Source organism: Furipterus horrens, unplaced genomic scaffold (genome assembly GCF_987537825.1).
Source record: "Furipterus horrens unplaced genomic scaffold, mFurHor1.1.pri manual_scaffold_10, whole genome shotgun sequence".
Taxonomy (NCBI): domain Eukaryota; kingdom Metazoa; phylum Chordata; class Mammalia; order Chiroptera; family Furipteridae; genus Furipterus; species Furipterus horrens.
In genome coordinates, this window is record NW_028327180.1 from 11,557,376 (window position 1) to 11,573,091 (window position 15,716).

The 15,716-nt window shown below is 47.4% G+C and overlaps 1 protein-coding gene across 2 annotated transcripts in view; it reads right to left on the reverse strand.

Moving 5' to 3' along the window:
* The window catches only part of MAML3 (mastermind like transcriptional coactivator 3), a 373,049-nt gene extending 357,778 nt beyond the window's left edge, over positions 1-15,271 (reverse strand). For both annotated transcript variants that reach the window (XM_090288865.1, XM_090288864.1), the window contains exon 1: positions 14,025-15,271. In XM_090288865.1, the coding sequence (XP_090144991.1) occupies positions 14,025-14,492 (468 nt within the window). In that variant the 5' untranslated portion in view covers positions 14,493-15,271. The remainder of the gene's footprint in view (positions 1-14,024) is intronic.
* Between the last annotated feature and the right edge of the window lie 445 nt (positions 15,272-15,716).

A 15,716-nucleotide genomic window follows, 5' to 3' on the forward strand; every position in this document is an offset into this window, starting at 1 on the left:
ATGAGCAGGAAGCCAGTATACCTAAGACTGTTCTAGATAGATCCTTTCCCCCTGGGATCATCGTGGCCTCCACCGTGTGAAGCCTAGTTTGGCCCAGGGAGAAAGGGCCACAGAAATAACGGTGACACTGGAGCCTGCTTCCCTCAACGACGTGCATTCGACCCCCTCCCCCACTTCTTTGCCCTACTCAATCTCTCCCACTCTGTTCCACACGTTTTCTTTTGAATCCAGAAAGCAGAAAATGCTCTACAATAGTATTAGGAATAACAATCCATGGTTCGTCTTCTTTACAGACACACTTTAACTGTCCCCTTTGAGAAGGATCCCTAGGTGGGTAGGGCGGGGTGGACCACTGGGTCAAGTGTATGCTAAATGAGCCACAGGTTTCACAAAGACCACCTCCCCCCATGCACGCGCCACCGAAGTGAAAGGAAGTCTGTTCTTTAAGGTAACATAACTATTAAACAGAGGCCCCCCCCCCCCCCAAAGTGATACACACTCGTGCTCTGGGAGGTTAAAGGTAAGGCTGGCTGCAAATGAGGAACTTTTAACACCAGCAGCTGAGCTCCGGTTTCTTCCTCCCATATTACCACTCAGTATCTTGAATTTCTCCATTTAAAAAGTCTATTTTGAGAATTAAAAAGAGATCTTTTTAAACTATGAAAAATATGTTTTTAAAAACCACAAAACGATCCACTTCTTCCTGTAACCTGTACCACCCATATGGTTGTGAGTTTTAACACTGAAGAATTTCTGGTCTGGATAATTTCCCTCAGACCCAGTAATGGGATCGTTTTCTTAAGCAACTAACTCTTGCTTCCTCTTCTTCTAGTCTCATTTTCTGCAAGTGTGTCAAAGCTAATTATCTCTTTTCACAAATGTATTGCTCTTCAGTGTATCATAAACACATATATCACGAAAAGTTGAAGAAAACATGTGAAGTGTGCACTATACTGTGAAGGAAAAGACAGACATAAATAATTACCCAAAGCACCCATTCTGTGTTAATAGAGAAATGAAAATGGCATTTGAAAGAGCGAATGAGAATATCAAAGCCAGTCCCCTTCCGTCTAGGGTAGTCCTCACACCCATGAGCCAATACCAGAAACGACCACCCCACCACTGTAGGGTCAAGAGGGAACCAAAGTTCTTGGGTTTGCAATCCTTGGACATTCCAGACCTCAGAGAAACGCTGAGCCGACCCAACCAGCGACACGGACAGCCTGCGCCCGCGCGGAGCGAACCCAGGCAGGATTCGATCATTACGCGCCCTTATGCTGTTTGCTATTCCGTAGTGTTCTGATTCCAACCTGGATCACAAACTCAAAGGTAATAAAAGGCCCTGAATGATTCATATCAGTCCTTTCAATAGAAGAAAAGGATTAAACACTGAAAAAAATGCAACAGCCCGTTTGAATGTCAACAGCCCGGGTGCCAGATCTCCCTGATAGGCGCAGGACCAGTTTATCATTCTCGGCCGCCCTCAGTTACCACGGCACGTTCCTCGTTGCCTGTGGCCTCCAGACTGTTCCATCTAACAGATGCGACCTTGCCAAAAATATTCTTTTTGAGTACGGTTATTTACTGTTATGACACACAAACTTTTTCAAATCCTTCAATAGGTTCTGGAAATTAAGCAACATGAAATCGAAATCTAAAATCATTGTTTCCATGCCTCATTGAAGGAAATAAATGTTTTTAAAAACCCAATAGCAGCTGCAAAGCATTCAGGAATTCCTGGTTAAACTGCAAAATACGTTTTCAACCATCCAGCCATAACAACTTCTAAACTGAGAGAATTGTTTCTTTACACAAACCACCTCTGTTTAGCAAACATCTAGGGAAGGGCCAGCGCAGGATGTGAATAGTAACAGAATGTTACCATCCTGAGGTGCGGATCTGTCCACGCCGCCGTGAGAAAATACCTAGGGTGATTAAAGACAAACACCACCTGCATGCTCAGCCAAGGGGCCATTGCTATGGCCACACACTCCCCTCACTGAGACAGGAGAATGGATGGACTGAAATACCACAGTGGATTAGGACGGGGGACAAAAGGAGCCCAGGCCTGAGGAAGGGAGCAAGCAAAGGGAATGTATGTTTTACCCCTGCTGGGAACTGGCATTATTCTCACTTAGACCTTCTGAAGCCCCAACTTAAGGATAAATAAAACAATGTTATCTCATTTAATTCACTAGCAAGCAGAAAACTTTCTTGAGATCTAACATATGTCAAATTTCTTGCATAAATGTTAATGTTAATGCCCAGATCCTCCTATTTATGAGTTTATATCCATAGTTATTAAGCTCCTTTGTTAAAAAAAATACCCCAATATGTCTGCAACACTTAATTTTTGTAAGATATGTTTAAAAAAAGAAACTCCATAATAAGGCACAACTTGTTTCTAATTATTTATTAGCTGTTAGAAATCATCTCTGCACTTTTTCGAAAGATAAAGAAAATGCTTTCCAGCCCTGGCTGATGTGGCTCAGTGGATCAAGTATCAGCCTACGAACTAAAAGGTCACTGGTTCGAAACCTCGAACCCGGGTCAGGGTGCACACCTGGGTTGTAGGCCAGGTCCTTGTTTAGGGGCATGCTAGAGGCAAGCACACATTCATGTTTCTCTCCCTCTCTTTCTCCCTCCCCTTCTCTCTAAAAATAAATAAATAAATAATTTTAACTTTTTTTAATTAAGAAAATACTTTTCAAAGGAACTAGTTTACTACAACATAGCTGTAATCGCAATAGCTTTTAGAAAAATTTTATTTAATAATCATGAGATAGCTATGAAATAACTAATATTCCAGACAGATAACCATTTATGATTATAATCAATACAAAGGTAAATGTTACACTTCATACAAAATGCAAGGCAGCTGCCCACCTCGCACATGGGTGAAAGTCATCCTTCAAACATTCTGGTGCTAGAAATGAAAGAAACAGATGCAGGGGAAAAAAAAAAAGTCAGATGACTGTCCTTAGAAAGACAGTAGAGTAGCAAAACGAAACCCGACTCTCCAAGCATGACTGTCAGCAGACGTCCAAGGGGGGATTTCTCCTGTGCTGCCCGAACGGTGCCTTTAAGGACCTCTCCGCTGATCACAGCAGATGCTGAGGTGCAAGATCAGAAACCAGGCCCCTCTTTCACGCACCCACACATCCGGCCAGGACGGAGCCAACTCCGGCTAGGTAAGCTATTGGGACAGAAGAGGTCTAGCTGTCTTTTGACTGAAGCCACATTAACGTGGATGGCCAAAGGGTGTTTCCGTCCAGATAAATGGCAGAACACGGCTGCCTGTGCTAATCGGTAGGTAGGTCAGAAATCAGTGATTTTTAACCTGTTACATCTCATGGCACACGTAAACTCATTACTAAAATTCTTCAGCACTCCTTAAAATATATTTTTGCCTATCTGACAAAAAGAAAAAAAAAATGAATCAAATGATTTTGACTCATTCATACTGGATGGTTATTGTTGTGTAGGCTGTTGTCATTTTTTTTTTTTAATCTGACAATCTAAGGGAAAGGAGGTCAGTGCCCCTGACTAAATAAGCAGGTACTGCATGTTTTAAAAATTCTTGCAGCGCACTGGTTGAAAATCGCTGTCATAAATGGAAGCCAAATGCCTCGTTTACTAGAATCACTTGGCAGAAAACAACCTGTAGAGCTCAGGCTGCCAAGCACTGACATTCTCACCCTTGATTCGTGTCTGCGGTTCAAATAACCGCCACCTACACGTTGTCCAAGTTCACAGGTGCTCCTGTCACTGTGACAAAGTGGCACGAGACGGCGGTAAAGGACACGGGAAAAGGAGGGCACACGAGGCCAGAGCAGATGCAGCCAGCAGACGACAAAGCGGAGCTCCCCACGGTAAGACGGCGGGACCAGGCAAGGCCCGGCATTACCATGTGTCTTACCTTTGGCTCTCGTTCAAACTGATCTCAAAACCTGAAGGCCAGTCGGGCAGGTGAGGTTTCCTCCTGGGCAGAGCATGGTTTTTTAGAAAATGCAGCTGCTCACACAAGCTTTTCCAGGAAGAACACTTCGGCCCAGTGAAGGCAGAACAATGCTGTAGCCAAGAACTAAATTCTGGAGCTCAAGCGCCCCAGCTATGTAAAACTTGAGACTATAGTTATGAGTACCTGGGGCTGGGGAAGCTGCTAGGCCAAAATGACCAAGGACCCCGATGAAGGGCCGTCATCCTCAGCAGACGTGTATAATGGAAAGTGAGAGGACACCTCACTTCTAAACAGGTGTCGTCGGGTGGCTGCCAAAGCAAGGCCATTTGGATGCGTTTTCTATTGCCGGCCAGGTCAGCAGGTTGTTATTACCGTGTTACACAGATGACTGGATTAGTCAGGGTAATTTAACCTGCAGGAAGTGGCAACTCACAGGCCTGCTGCCCCAGGTACCGTACCCCAACGTAAATACATTTGCAAATAAAGCCACACGGGCCTGTGAAACACAAAGCTGGGGAAAGGTGAAGAGAGCTACAACCTTGCTCAAGGAAGTGAATTTCCTGCTCTTGCAGCATGAATGGGAGGGGAGGAGTGCATTCCTCCAAACTTCAGGACCAGATAAAAAGAAGGGAAGTCATTCTTGCACAATGTGTTGCCAGATACAGACTTTAAAAACTAATCATGTTCACCCTGGACTGCAAAGACCAACACCAGTTACTAGAGTTAAGACTTTCTTAAGCCATATTTTAAAGGAGCACAATTATCATTTGCCCTAAAATGGGTTGTATAAGATTCAGGGGCTATATTAAATTATATTGGATCAAGAGATTTTTTGGGGGGGGGCCAACCTTTTCTGTTTATACAAATTACATATATAGAAAGAAGTCCAAATGCTCACATATCTACAAGGAAAATATGGATAAGGGTGTTCATTATAGTAATGTTAAATTGGCAGAGAGAGAGAGAGAGAGAGAGAGAGAGAGAAACTACCAGTGTTTCTATCAACAGGGGATCATTCAACAATTTATGGAATATTCCTATTATGGAATGCTATCTAACAGTTAAAAAAGAAAGAGTTGAGGACCTACATGTATTGACTTGGACAGATCTCTAAAATATAGTATGTGCTAAAATTGGGTCTCAGAACCTTACATGTAATATAATTTCATTTATGTAGGAAACAATCAACATGCAATGATATACAATATTTAGTGTACATATAAGCAAACGGAAGGTCTGGAGAGAGATGTTCTATACCACGGTAACCTCTAAGAAGGGGGTAACACTGAGGGAGAGGAATTAAGTCACTTCCTAATCTACTTACTTGAAATCAGTAATTTATTCCACAAATATTTAGCGCTCCTCCCATGAACAGGTAGGTCTTTTTCTAGTCATGAGGAATATAAAGATGAAGAAGGCAAATCTCTTGTCCTCATCTAATTGCTATCTTATGTCTATATTGTTTAAAAGGGTAACAATTTAAAAAGACATTGTATCTCTTCACCAACATGTCAGCCAATTGAACAACTTAGGATGAACATTTTCACTCATCAAGACAGCCTATTTCACCTTTGAACAGCTTAAATTTTCATATAAGTGTGTGTGGGGGGGGGGTTGTTTTGTTTTGTTTTTTTACTATTAAACCAAACCTGGCTCCTAATAATGGCCAACCATGGATCCTAACTTTATGCCCCTGAGGCCATAAAGAGCCTATCTAGTCCTTTCTGACCTTACAGCTCTTCAAATACTTTTAAGAAATAACCAACATCCTCCACGAAAGTCAGACTAAACACCTCCAGGTCTTCCAGCTGTTCTTCCTGAAATGTGGTTTCAAGTCCTTGCACCACCTTGCTTGCTTCTTTCTAAATGGTCCCCCCTTTGTCTACGTTCCTCTAAAAGCTTGATGTCAAGTCACGGTGCTCACAAGTCACCTGGTTCAAGAAAAGGGAAGGACAGACACTTCATGTCCTTTCATCTGACTCCCTGCCACGCCAACTCACCTTCTCCCCTGACAAAGTGATTTTATTTGAAAAATAATAAAATGAGTGTTGCCACAGAAAACAAGGCAAGAAGGCTAACGTTCCAGAAGGCCTGGAGGAAGACACAAAGCGTTTGGCACCCTCAAGATTTTCCTAAATGTTAAGTTTATTAATGACTTCCATTAGCATGTTCTCATAGAACTGCAAAGGCCACTGCAGACAGCTAATCGGAAACACGAAATGATGGCCGCTGTGTGAGCCCAGCGACAGCAAGGATGCTACGGTGTCCCCGCGCCTGGAAACGGTGCCCGGTGTGAACCAGCTGTTCAATACCGTGTCACCGGACCGGGACCTAGGCATGAGCGAAACACGCCTCAAATCACTCAACTTGAAGTCTGCACTTGGGCAAAAGGTAAACAATGAAATGAAATGAATATCATTCGTAAAATACGCCTGCGTGTGTATACCTTAATTCAGCTGAGCCTGACAGCCCTCGCGAGGTAAAAAGAATTACTGGTCCGTTTCCCAACCAGCAAGGAGACAGGCGACAGGAAGTGAAGCCGGCCGGGCCGGTCACGAGGCTGGAATTCAAAGGCAACACAGCGATCCTGATCCTTTTACCCCTTCCCAGGCACTCTCTGCCGGACAGTGGCAGCACCTCTTCTTCGGTCCAAAACTTGTGAGCAAATCCACGTTGTGCCTTTTCGACATTCTAGGGGAGCCCCTGGTTTAGGGCAGGGTTTCTCTACAGCAGCAACATGACACGTGGCCCAGGTGGTTCTTCGTTGTCACTGCAGTGTGCCTAGCAGCATCCCGGGCTTCCACCCACTAGACAGCAGTGGCGCCCCTCCAGCTGTGAGACCCGAAATGCCTCCCAATGTTGCCGAATGTCGCCACCATCTCCATGGAACAAAAATCACTGACATCAAGGAAACCTATAGTACACGCATTTGAATGGCAGAGGGCTTTGAAATATTTTAGCAAGGGTACCAGTCCCTTTGCAGTCACTCTCAATCACTGAGCTCCTTTCAGGATCTACCAGACAATCCAAGGAAGAAAATAACCCACCACCGTGAGGATAAAGGGCACACAGAGCTTGTCTTCCAGAGCCGAGCAAGCCCCCGTGTCACCGTGACAACTCAGGTTGAATCTGCAGACCAACTCACAGGCACATCCACCTTTTCCTCTGCAGGGCAAGAAGACATGAATTTTCTGGAGGCAGAGAAAGAGCTTCTGAGACAGAGGAGATACCGAGTGATGGACCCTAAGGACACTGTCACCTGCACAAGGGGACGCTGGACACTGCCTAACAGGAAACGCAGTACAACCAGATTCTACCCAACAGGATGGGGATGGAAGGAGTCCAAAAGGAAGTTCTGGAGGTTGTTAGTTAAATTCAACATTTCTCTTTTAAGTTTTCTACAGTTGTTAAGCCATTGCTATGGAGGGTGAACATTAGTAATTCGGATTTTCTAAGATACTATTTCAGCATAAAGGTCATTCCAGCCAATGGGAGGTCCAACAGAATCAGGAAGAAGTATCTAAATTATTCTTCAGGAATCACTTGCCTTCTGTCAGAGGAAGTGCTGCAAGCCTTTTGAGATTTTTATTAAATTCCCCCAAGGACAGTATGTACAAGTTGCCTTAAAAAAATCTAAGCCACAGCAGTAATTTTTTTCTACGTCTATGTGTATTGGGTCCTATGGGGAGGTAGTGCTTCCTCCCTAGATGGAGTTGCTTATGCACCGAAATGTGTAACTGATGCACTAGCCAGGCAGATGTAAAATAAAAAATGTGTGCTCCTTCTCTGGACGGAACCCTGTGATCCTGAAGCGTTTGTTACACAGCAGGCTCTCAACCCCATCTTCTGAGTGATTTTATCCAACCGCATCTTTAGGTCTCAAAACTTGTTAGGTTTGAGCAGACACACAAAATTTTAAGTTAAGGATAATTAATCAGTTCTTGGTGATAGCTGATTTTCAGAAGCTCCATTTCCAACTCACAAACACGAATAATGGGTTTTTGGAATGTGTCTGTCTGAAAAGCATGCTGTATTTCTAATGAAAATCAAATGCGGGGGTATCCTATAACTTTGGAATAGTCATCTGCAGATCAGCTATTTAAAATTTTTATTTATTTATTTTTCAGAAACCAGTGACAAATTAGTTTGAAAGAGCAGGAAAATGAAGCACAGTATTTTACTTAAAATGTCATAAGAAGAGGACATAACTCAGCCTGAAGCTGTGGAGAAGTCACTGGCATCAAGCCTAATGCTGATGAAAAAAAACAAACAAAAAACCTATTATCCCTTCAAACCTAGCTAAAAAAATACTGAAAATCTACAAAGAATATACATTGCCCAAGTGCTGGATGCAAGAGTGTGATGCAGCGCTTTAACCTCTAAGAAGCATTATGGACTAGGTACCCATATTGTTGAAGGAATGAATGAAATTTTAGAATTCAGTCTATTCTCTATTTTGGGGGGGGGGGCTAATGAAGAGTTAATGCTATGCAAATCCAAATCCATAATTGATCCAAAATAATCAGTATATCACCCAAGTATTTCACTAGTTATAAGAGTAGCACCAAAATGAAATTTCTCTTCCCATTGCTTCTTCCCTTTACTCTTTGGTAAAGGTGCTAAAGATCAGTGAAAAGACCAAAAGGTTGGCAGCAGGAGGGGGAAGGAAAAACAAAGCCAGCAGCCACAGGGTCTGAAAACTGAAAATCAGCTCTGAGTAACAGTGAAAAAATGCAAAGCTATTTGGGAGAGTTAAAAGGCAGATATTATGAAGTCTCCATTTTCAACATGTTCCTTTTTATAAGATTTTGATGTCTGATTGATGGCTTTCACAGCTCTCTATGATGGGTAATATGGAAAAGATGACAGGATTTGGCCATCCTAAGCTCAAGAATACAGGGCTGTTAATTAACATAGAGCACTAATCACAAATAAAATTCCATCAATGACATTAAATAAAACATAACTACTTCAAATGCATCCAAGAATTACTATGCAATGTGCAAATAGGCAACATGGTTTATTATACTAGATTCCTTCTATCTATGTAGCACACTTAGGGGAGAGGGGGAGGGGAGGGGGAAGGGAGGGAAAAGGAGAGAGAGAGAGAGACAGGGAGGAAGAGACCGAGGACCCACTCCCCCCATTATTATCTCAACCAAGTGGAAGAACCCTGTTAAGAAATCTCTTAAACCACAGCTGGCTCTTGGTCTCAGAAAAGTCCTTAGAAAATAACTCTATATAACTATTTTAATGTTTAAAATCCTCATCCTTCTTAGAGAAGTATCAGTAAACCATGAACCTGGACTGTTTATTTTCCTCATATCCGTCAGCAGAAACCTACTATGGTTCTAAAGCTTGCCCTTCTAATTCCAATGAGACAGGATGGAAACGGCCACATATATTACCTGCCTGAAAACTCAGCTTTCCCTGGGAACCAACTCAGCCCGAGAGCATTTTATAGATTATGATTAATGATTAACTAACTCTGCTTCTACCCTTCTGATTGCTGGCTGCCCAGTACTAAATAAAATGCACCACAACCAAAGAACATAAATAATAATTAATATGCATTGGAGCTTGGTAGGGTCGGGGGGAATGCTTCTTGAGATTTCAAAGAAAAGACAAACACCTGTCAAACAGAGAAAACTGAAAGCTCAGAAAGTTTTTCACCAACTTAAGGCGCACTCTGTGTGGGCCATTGGGCTATGGGAAGCCTTCTCAAGAGACCCTTGTCAATCTTATCACCTGGGAGAGCAGAGCAGGAGAAACCAATGAAACGGTTCATAGGAAAGATTTACAAATGGTTTGACATTACAAGCTTGCCAAAAAAACCTGGATATAGAGCCAGTAATTTACCTTCAACAGGATAAGAAACAGGAAATCAGATTCAATTATAAGGAGGTTTAGCAATGCACTGATATGTTGACATTTCCTGGATCTAATCCAGGAATGGATGAGAACATTCTAGATGTGCTATAGTTTCCTCCAATATTCTGTAATTAATATGTTTATTACCAAATGAATTTTATGTGATAAACTCTTCGGAGCAGGAATCACCTAGATTTCTGTGGTCTGTAAGCTGTGTATGAATTAAGCATGCTCTGAAAATTATGAGGGAGCTAATAGAGTGAAAAGGTCATGAAAACATGGGACTTATTATCTAGGTCAAGGCAGACTACCACCACCTTGAAATTCTGAAGACTGCATTGTCATGCTTTTTGGTGTGCCTGAATGATTACACCTTGGTCAAGTCAATCTATCTTTGGCTTGAAAATGAATTTGTCAGTTGGAATATATCTTAAATTTTTAAGCAGGAGTGCAGGTCCAAGCACAGAGAATGAACAATGTCTCCTTCTGCTACCACAAATAATTGAAACTATTTTCGGAAAAGGCATGTTTTCAATGGAGACTTTATAATAGGTGAAATCAATAGTTCTCACCAATAAACCTTGGGAGGGGCACTTCTGTAACAAGAAAGTGTGTTATTTTGGGGAGGGAGGTGCAGGGGGAGATCTTCTGACTACATGTCCAGAACTACCTGAGGTAATATAATAATGCAGCTTCAAAGCCAGGCCAGTGCTCCCTGCTTTCTATCACCGCTCTTAGAGACCCACACAAACCCAGGCCCCTCCCAGTAGTCTGGAGCCAAGCAGGGTTTCTATTTCACCTTACCCATTCTGCTTTTTGTTTGCTTGTTTGTTTTTCATGCATATGCTTGTAAATGTGTAAGATAAGAAAACAAACCAAGAGGTAAAACCCTGATTAGACAGCCTTCTCAACCCAAGCCAAGCAGAAAGAAAACTAATCAATATTTAGTACTTTGGACATATTAACCCTACGAAGGTAAACAATAGCAATCAAACAAACAAAAAAAAAAGACTACTATTCCTCTTTGTTTTTATCATCACCATTATTATTATTTGGCTCTGGCTGATTACTGCTTTTCTTGAGGGCTTTCCAAATAGAGGGCCCAGTCTTCGAACTAAATATAATTGCCCTGTGCCCCAACAGAGCAACACTAGAATGCACCCTCAGATTCAAGAACATCAAGATCAACATTTTCTTTGCAACTTCTGTTTTCAAGATTTCATCTCACACATAGGCTAAGTTAAAAGAAACTTTGACTCCAGGGGCCAGTGTGAATTCTTAAACTAATTATTTTTGAAGAAAAAAATTACTTATGGAGGATGGTTTTAATTTATTTTCTTTCCTTTTTGTGGTATAGAATTTATGTGGAACTCTTTGCTTAAGATTTAAGGCTGTTTATTTTCATTACACTCATCACACAGAATTGCCCCTGATATCAGTGGGCGATGTGATGTGAAATAGTTGAAGCCAGAATATACTTCTGTTCTGCACATAGCCTTGGCAGTTACACCAGTCACAAAATTGATTTTTTTAAAATTTTTTCAAGCAATTACTTTTCAAGTCTATCTGTCGTTAACTTGCTAAACCGAAATTCACTATGAAATCTACAAAAACTGGAATTCACTATGAAATCTACAACTTAGGTCTCATCCATTCAAGTAAGCTCTGGCTTGGGCTTGCTACCTCCTTCCAGGTAACGTCAGCATCCTGAGCTTGCTTCCACCTGCGGGTGTATACAGAACCCAGGAGCGCGCGCTCCGAGTCCCCCCCTCGATCCCTCCCCCCACCCAAGGGTCCAGAGGAACACAAAACTTTCCGGCCGCAAACTCTACTGCTAACGCCCCAGGCGGAAAAGCAACCGAGCACAGGAAAGAGCGCTGGCTTTTGTTCCAGCGGTGCCCAGCTGGCGAGGTCAGGCCACCGCAGTCCTCCACCCCGAAAGGTCGGGAGAGGTTCCGAGGGGCTGGGATTCGGAGGCCTCAGGAAAGCACCCCATTTGTACACCATCCGTCAGTACGAACACATGAAAGGGGGCGTGGAGTAGGCAAAGATGAAATCCTGAGTGCCTTGCAAATCCTGCTTCAGGCTTAGGCTCACAAAGTGAGTCTTCAGATCCGAGGAAAGGCGCGAGGGGGGCGGGGAGAAGCGCCGAGGCGGACCAGGGAGAACTAAGCACGGGAGATACAGTCAAGATGCAGGGCTGGCCCCTCCTCCGGGTACAATCAGACAAGCTACAGTGTGCCAGTGGTTTTCGGCTTCCTGTTTGTAAAGCGAGAACCGCCTCCCTGACTCTGGGACCTGACACCCGTTCTTCCTCAAAACCGAGCACGCCTCCTCTTCGCGCGCGCGGCCGGCTCCGCGGCCGGAGGAGCGGGGCGGGGGCGGGGGCAGGGCCAGGGAGAGCCGCGCCCCTCCCAGCCCCCGGCCTCCGGGTCTGAGCTGGGCCGCGAGGCGGACGCGGACAAAGCGTTTCCCGCTCCCTCCCCCACGGCCGCGTCCTAGAAAGGAGGGGGAAAGCGGGCTGGAGGGCTGGAGGGCTGGAGGACAAGCAGGCCGAGGAGGAAAAGGAGGAGGAAGGTGCTGCCGGCGGGACTGGGCAGGATCGAGCCCGGGAGGGAGGGAAAGGAGGAGGGGCTGGGCGGCCTCGGAGAACGGGGAGGAGGGCAGGATTCTTGAAGGCCAAGATAAACAAATTGTTCCTCTTCACGTGCGGGGCGGGGGAGGTGGAGAGGGTTGGGAGCGAGCGCAGCGGCCTCGCCTCTTCCCCTCCCCCAAGCCGGCTCTTTGTCACCCAGTGCTGGCCAGAGAGCCGGGCGCTAGCCTGCGGCGGCCCCGGCACCACCCCCGGCGCCTACGACCCCCAGACCCAGGACATGTGCGATTTATCAGCCGCACACTGCGAGAGCCGCCGATCGAGGTGCAGTGTGCCGGGGGAACGGGCAAAAGCGCTCCACGATCCCGGATTCCCACTGCCTGGTCCGCTCCGCACACCCGTGCTCCATTAACCTGGGTGCTGCGGTGGGGGAAGGGGCTGCAAACACCTTTTCGAGCTTCCGGCCTCCCCCTGCCTCCCCCACACCCCCCCGCGAAAGGAAAGCAAAAGAACCTGAGACAGGAGATAAGAGGAAGGATTCTATCCTCAGGGTTAGGGGGTGGGAACTGCCCCTTCCTCCCCGAGAAGTTAAGCCATTGGCTGCTCCGTCTACTTCGAACCCACCCACCCAACCATTTAAGCCTCTTTCACCTCCCTGCTACCATCCGCTTCTCCGAGCTTATTAGGAGGACTCGGAAAGTTGGCGGGGAGCGGGGCGGGGGACCAAGCAGAGAGGTTCTGTGCACGCAAGTTTAAGAGGAGGAGGAGACAATCCCCAGCGAAGTTGCGTGGCAGGGACTCCCGGCGCAGGCTGAGCACACAGCTCTCTCCTCCCACCCGCGCCGGGCCGCTCCCCCCTCGGCCCTACCAGCCGCTCCACCTGCCAGGCCAGCCCCGGGTCTCCAGCTGCGGAGGAGCGCATCCGCGCGCGCTCCCGTGAAAGCGCGCGCGCGCAGCCATCCTCGCTCCCTCCTCACCCACTTCAAAGTTCATTCACAAAACTCTCCGACTTTCTCAGCCCAAAGGGGGTGAGCTGGGGAGAAGAAGCGAGAGCCTCTCGCTTCCCCCTCCTCCTCCCCGCGGATTGAGGGCCTGGTGCCCTCCCAGAATCTGCCACAGCATCAATTTCTCCCCGCACCCCGCGGATGTGCGGCGAGGGGTGGGCGAGGGGGGGTCTGGGGAGGGGAGGCGGCACTGCGAGAGGTAGGGTGGGGTGGGAACCGTGAAGAGGAGGAGCGAGGTTTCAGCTCTGGGTTCACTCTCTTTAAAAATCCTATCTATGAAAAGGAGAGGGGGGAAAAAAACTTTTCCAGTGCCTCCCTCCGCCGCTCCTTCAGGCTCCCTCCGCCCCTCGCAGTCGTGACTGGCTTATCCCCTCTCGCCCCCTCTTCCCCAAATCTGACAACCCTGATATATTAACAGGTAGCAGCGACCGCAGCTTTTCCCCGCGCAGAAAAGTTGACGTTACCCTTTTGGCTTAGCCCACCTCGCCCACCGTGCAAATCAGACCCCCGTTCTCCGTATAAGAAGCTCCAGCCCCCACCCCCAGCCACACGCGCGCGCGCGCGCCCCCCATGCCCGCTGCCAGCGCGCCCTCACCATGATCAGCGTGTGGTTCCTCTGCTCGGCCGAGGCAGCCTCCGCATCTTGCTGGGGTTTGCTCTGGTGCTGCTGCTTGCCGGTGCCGGCGCCCGATTTCTTCGCCCTCTGCTCCAGGGTGCGCTGGTAGAGGCTTACGGTGTCCCGGCGCTCCAGCTCCAGCTGCTCCACCTGAGCCTGCTGGTACCTGTTTTCGCAGTTGACGTGGTGCCGCCGGCAGCCCTCGATGCGCTGGCGGAGCCGCTCCACCACGGTGCTGTGCTTGGGGACGGCCGCCGAGCCGCCGCCGGGGCCCCCGGAGCCGCCGCCGCAGGCGGCAGCGGGGTGATTGCTACTCGGAGCAGCTGGAGTACTATTGGGAGTATTATTCACACCGATCCCGGCCCCGGCGAGGCTGCTGTTCAGGCTACTGTTGATGCAAATACTACTGCCATTCGCGGCAGCAGCGGGGGCTGCGAAATCCCCCATCCTGCTCCCCGGGCACACTATTTTGGAAGAACTTTTTTTATCCACCCCCCTATCAGCCTCCTCCTTGGGTCCAAGGATTAAAATAGTTTAAGTGGAACGCGGGGGAGACGCAAGCACATGGATGGAAACAGCGATCCCGACGGGGCGGAAAAAAAGGGGGGAGAGATTTTGGGGTGGGTTTTTTGTTTCCCTTTTTGTAAAAACTGTAAAACTCAAGGAGAAAAAAGGGGGATCAGAATGCCATCAAACACCTATCAACAAAAAGAATCACAACAAACTGAGCCAGCAGCAAATCGGATTGCAACTCAAGGGGAGATCCGCTCCTCGCCTGCCTTCTTTTTATAATCCATTATTTTCTAATAAATTCCAGGAGATTTCCGGTGGTTGGCAAGCATTTTCTCCCTACGTACCGAAAAACACACCCCATATACACACACAAGCATATGCCTCCAGTGAGGACACGCGCGACACACACTCACTCCACACCGCATCGGAAAACGGCAAGCTTGCTTATTGCATTTTCCTTCCACAAAAAAGTTTTGGTGTTTATGCCGCCCCGTGTTCTCAAAGTACTTTGGCTGCTCAGTTGCATTTCACAGGATCCTAGATATCGAATCCTCGGGCTGGGGGAAGTAAACACAGGGACAGTCCGAGGCGACTGCAAAAGTAGATCGGTGAAGTCCTTTGCAAAACGCCGCGCGGAGAGCAGCCCCTAACGCTCGGCTGGGCTGCCGCTGCCGCCGCTGCTCCTGCCACCATCACAATGATCAACTGCTCGCCGCCGCCGCCTCCTCCTCCTCCTCTCGCTCCTCCACCTCCTCCTCCTCCTCCATGCCAGCGGAGTGATATCAGGACGCGCGAGCTCAGTAAACACGGCAGCGGCGGCGGCTAGAGGCCGTGAGACAAGCCCGGGGACGCGGCGCAAAACCCGGCCCGGACTCTCACCCGGCAGGAGCGGGCGCGGCACGCACCGGCACCCGCCTCCCTCGCCTCGCGCTCCCCGCCCCTCCCACGTCCCCAAGCTCGCTAACCCAGGCTGGGAATCCGAGCTGCCAGAAAAGAGAAAAAGAAAGATTCTGGGAGATCTCGAGAATGAATCAACTTTTGACGTGCGCGCGCGCATGGGGGTGTGTGTGCGCGCGCGCGCGCGCGCGCGCGGGGTTGGGGGCCACATGGACGCGCCTGGCTGAATTTCCTTATTCCAAGCAAGGTATCAAGGGAGCC